Source organism: Engraulis encrasicolus, chromosome 24 (assembly GCF_034702125.1).
Source record: "Engraulis encrasicolus isolate BLACKSEA-1 chromosome 24, IST_EnEncr_1.0, whole genome shotgun sequence".
In the NCBI taxonomy this organism is placed as follows: domain Eukaryota; kingdom Metazoa; phylum Chordata; class Actinopteri; order Clupeiformes; family Engraulidae; genus Engraulis; species Engraulis encrasicolus.
In genome coordinates this window covers 32002124-32005265 of record NC_085880.1, presented here as the reverse complement: position 1 = coordinate 32005265, position 3142 = coordinate 32002124, and the positions used below count along the sequence as shown (strand labels likewise).

The 3142-nt window shown below is 49.6% G+C and overlaps 1 protein-coding gene across 1 annotated transcript in view; it reads right to left on the bottom strand.

Annotated features, from left to right (window-relative positions):
- The window catches only part of mmrn2a (multimerin 2a), a 46738-nt gene extending 44714 nt beyond the window's left edge, over positions 1-2024 (bottom strand). Inside the window, exon 1 of the mRNA XM_063191073.1 lies at positions 1073-2024. Coding sequence (XP_063047143.1) covers positions 1073-1617 — 545 coding nt within the window. The 5' untranslated portion in view covers positions 1618-2024. The remainder of the gene's footprint in view (positions 1-1072) is intronic.
- Between the last annotated feature and the right edge of the window lie 1118 nt (positions 2025-3142).

The following is a 3142-nucleotide window of genomic DNA, read 5'->3' as shown; positions in this document are numbered from 1 at the left end:
CCTGCCACGGCCCAATTAAATCAACAACATAACTGTTCCATTCCATTTGATTCGCCGCGACGACCTGATGACGGTTGGATTTCGCCTCTCTTCGCTTCGCCTTGCTTCTCCTCCTATGTGTCCCTACCGTAACACTCACTGAGTAAGAGAGATCACAATCCAAAGAGTTAATTTGTCACATTCCACTTCTTGAAGCAAAGATTTGCAATATGGTATCCAAGATAAATCGTTCTATGTCACCAATGCAACCAAGCGGGATCAAACCCGGTCTCCTAAATGGGCGTGACTCTTAAACATTTGAAGAGCTCTTTTCCAAAACGCTATATACACCATTTTTGACTATTTGCATTTTAATATTGGAATTGACTGTTAAGACGTCCTATAATCTATGCGTGAATTCTTGCCATTCAAATATTTTCAGAACATACTTTTTAAACCTCTATAAAATGCATTTTGCAATGCAATTCAATGGAATGCCCAATACAAAAATGTCAATGTTTCAACATTCTATGAAATGGATATATCTCGTTTTGGAAAAGAGCTCTTCGTTTTCTCTCTCCGCTAGTCACCTAAAGGGGCATGGCAACCCATAGACATGCCGGTTAGAACTTTACATCATGTTGATTCCACAAAAGCTCCTTATAAAGCATATCTTCCTAATCAATCGTCTCTTCTTGAAATGTTTTTAGTTCCTCATCCATGGAGGAGCTCCATCAGTTCTGGTCGAGGGTACCCTTTCACAGTTGCTTACAACTTCACTGTTTGGATAACATGACCTGAATTTATGGGAATCTTCACAGAGCAGAAGACATATCACTCTACTGTCTGTAACACTACTGAAACACTGAGGCACTCTGGTCGGATCTGTGGTCCTTATTAAACCCTTTGGATAACACCAGCTGGATGAATGAGAATCTTCACAGGCAAGAAGAGAGATCACACTTAAAAACACTCTGATCTTTGTCTGTGGTCCACCAGTGTACAGTACAGCAGATATCACACTAACACTGAAACATCCCAGGTCTGCTCTTTGGTCCAACACTAACAACCAACCACTGTCTGCAACACTTACCCGGTGCGAGCCGGCATCATCTGTGGTCCAGAATTGTCTCCATTGGCAGAAGCGTCACCACCACCAGCAGCAGCAGCAGCAGTATCCGCAACGCTCCAGTCTGCCTCCTGTCCTTGCTTATGCTGCCCCTGCTTCACGTGTCCATGTCCAAGGTGTTGCTGGTCTCCCCGACTGTGATGCGCACTCCCCGACGCCTCGTGTCCATGTCCAAGTCTGTGTCCCTGGCCATGAGGATGGGGGTGAGGGCTGTTGTTGTTGTTGTTGTTGTGGGGGTGCAGGTGTGGATGTGGATGTGGATGCGCCCCAAATCCGCCTATGGGGAGAGCGTGGGGGTCCCAGCCGGCTCCTCGTGGGGGGTAGTGTCCCCCCGCTCCTATGACTCCCCCTGCGCCTCCTCCTCCTCCTCCTGCTGCTGCTGCTCCTCCGTACGAGTCTCTGGCCGTGGCCTCCTCTTCCTCCTCCACCTCGGGGTCCCGTGCCCGGACGTCACAGTGGGCCGCCAGCAGGAGCCCCAGCAACAGCACCAGCTCCCCCACCGCTGTCATGGCCAGTCCGTCTGTGTGTGTGTGTGTATGTGTGTCAGTGTGTGTGTAAGCGTGTGTCTATAGAAGCAAGTCTGTGTGTGTGCCTGTGTCTGTGTGTCAATTGAGTCTGTTTGTCTGTTGCTCTGCCTATGTGAGTCTGTCTGTCTGTCTGTGAGTGTGTGTGTGTGTGTGAGTGTGTGTGTGTGTCTTTCTGTCTGAGTGAGTCTGCCTGTGTGTGTGTGTGTGTATGTGTGTGCCTGTGTCTGTGTGTGTGTCTCAGCCTGATCTTCCCTCAGTCCCCGATAGCTGCCAAAGCATCCAAAGTCTGCCTGTGTGTGTGTGCGAGTGTGTGTGTGCGGGATGGGTATTTGTTTGAAAAGAGAGAGTTGCTTCAGAGTGCTAGTTGGCTGAAAACTCTCCGCCTCTCCTCTCTCTCCTCTCCTCTCCTCTCCTCTCCTCTCCCCTCCTCTCACCCCACTCCAAACTTGGGGGAGAAAATCATTAAAGCCCACCCTCCTCTCATTTCTGCCCTCCTTTCAGAGGCAATGGCCCCTCCCAGCGTTGGGCCCCCTGTCTGTTCTTACAACCCCTCCTCACACACACACACACACACACACACACACACACACACACACACACACACACACACACACACACACACACACACACACACACACACACACACACACACACACACACACACACACACACACACACCGCTCTCTCTCTTTCTCTCCCGTTCGCTCTCTCCTGTTCTCTCTCTCTCTCTCTCTCTCTCTCTCTCTCTCTCTCTCTCTCTCTCTCTCTCTCTCTCTCCTCTCTCTCTCTCTCTCTCTCTCTCTCTCTCTCTCTCTCTCTCTCTCTCTCTCTCTCTCTCTCTGCTAATGGTTTCAAAGCCCTCCAACAATCCTCGGAAATGAGCCTCCCCTCCCGCCCCTAGCATAGCCCGGTTCCCCGTAGGAAAGGTTGCATGGCCTGGAACAATAGCCTTAGTCTCACTGCAGGGCCAGCCCCGGGCTGGCCCGGACAAAAGGGGGCTGACGGTGATCTCATCAAAAGGGGGCTAGGTGCTAAAGATGGCCGCCGGGCCAGGTTGTCGGGCTAAGGGCCGCTTTCCCTGGCCCGTCGAATTCGATGGGCCAGCAAGCTCGCCGAGGCTCGGAGGCGGGGTCAACCTCTGTGTAATAATGTGGCTGCATGGGGGGACTTATCGCTAAATTCTGGGCAAATTATGGTTAAGCATTAGTTTGGGGTGTTTGGCTTTCTTATGGCATAATTTCATAAGATGCAACCTTGGCACTTCTGTTTGTGTTTTTAAAGTTATTTAGCCAACATAACTTTTTTGTTGTTATCAGGGCATCATGGGCACCACTACACTTAAACTTGGGATGTCATAGCTAAGTCATGTCGCTTTTTTTCTGCTTTTAGCCGCCAACTCTTGTGCCATTATCGTGATTTGGCATGCTTTCCACTAAGCCTTTGACTTCGATATTCGAATATAAGTCGAATGTTAAGAAAATTCGAGACATTCGAACGAATATTAATT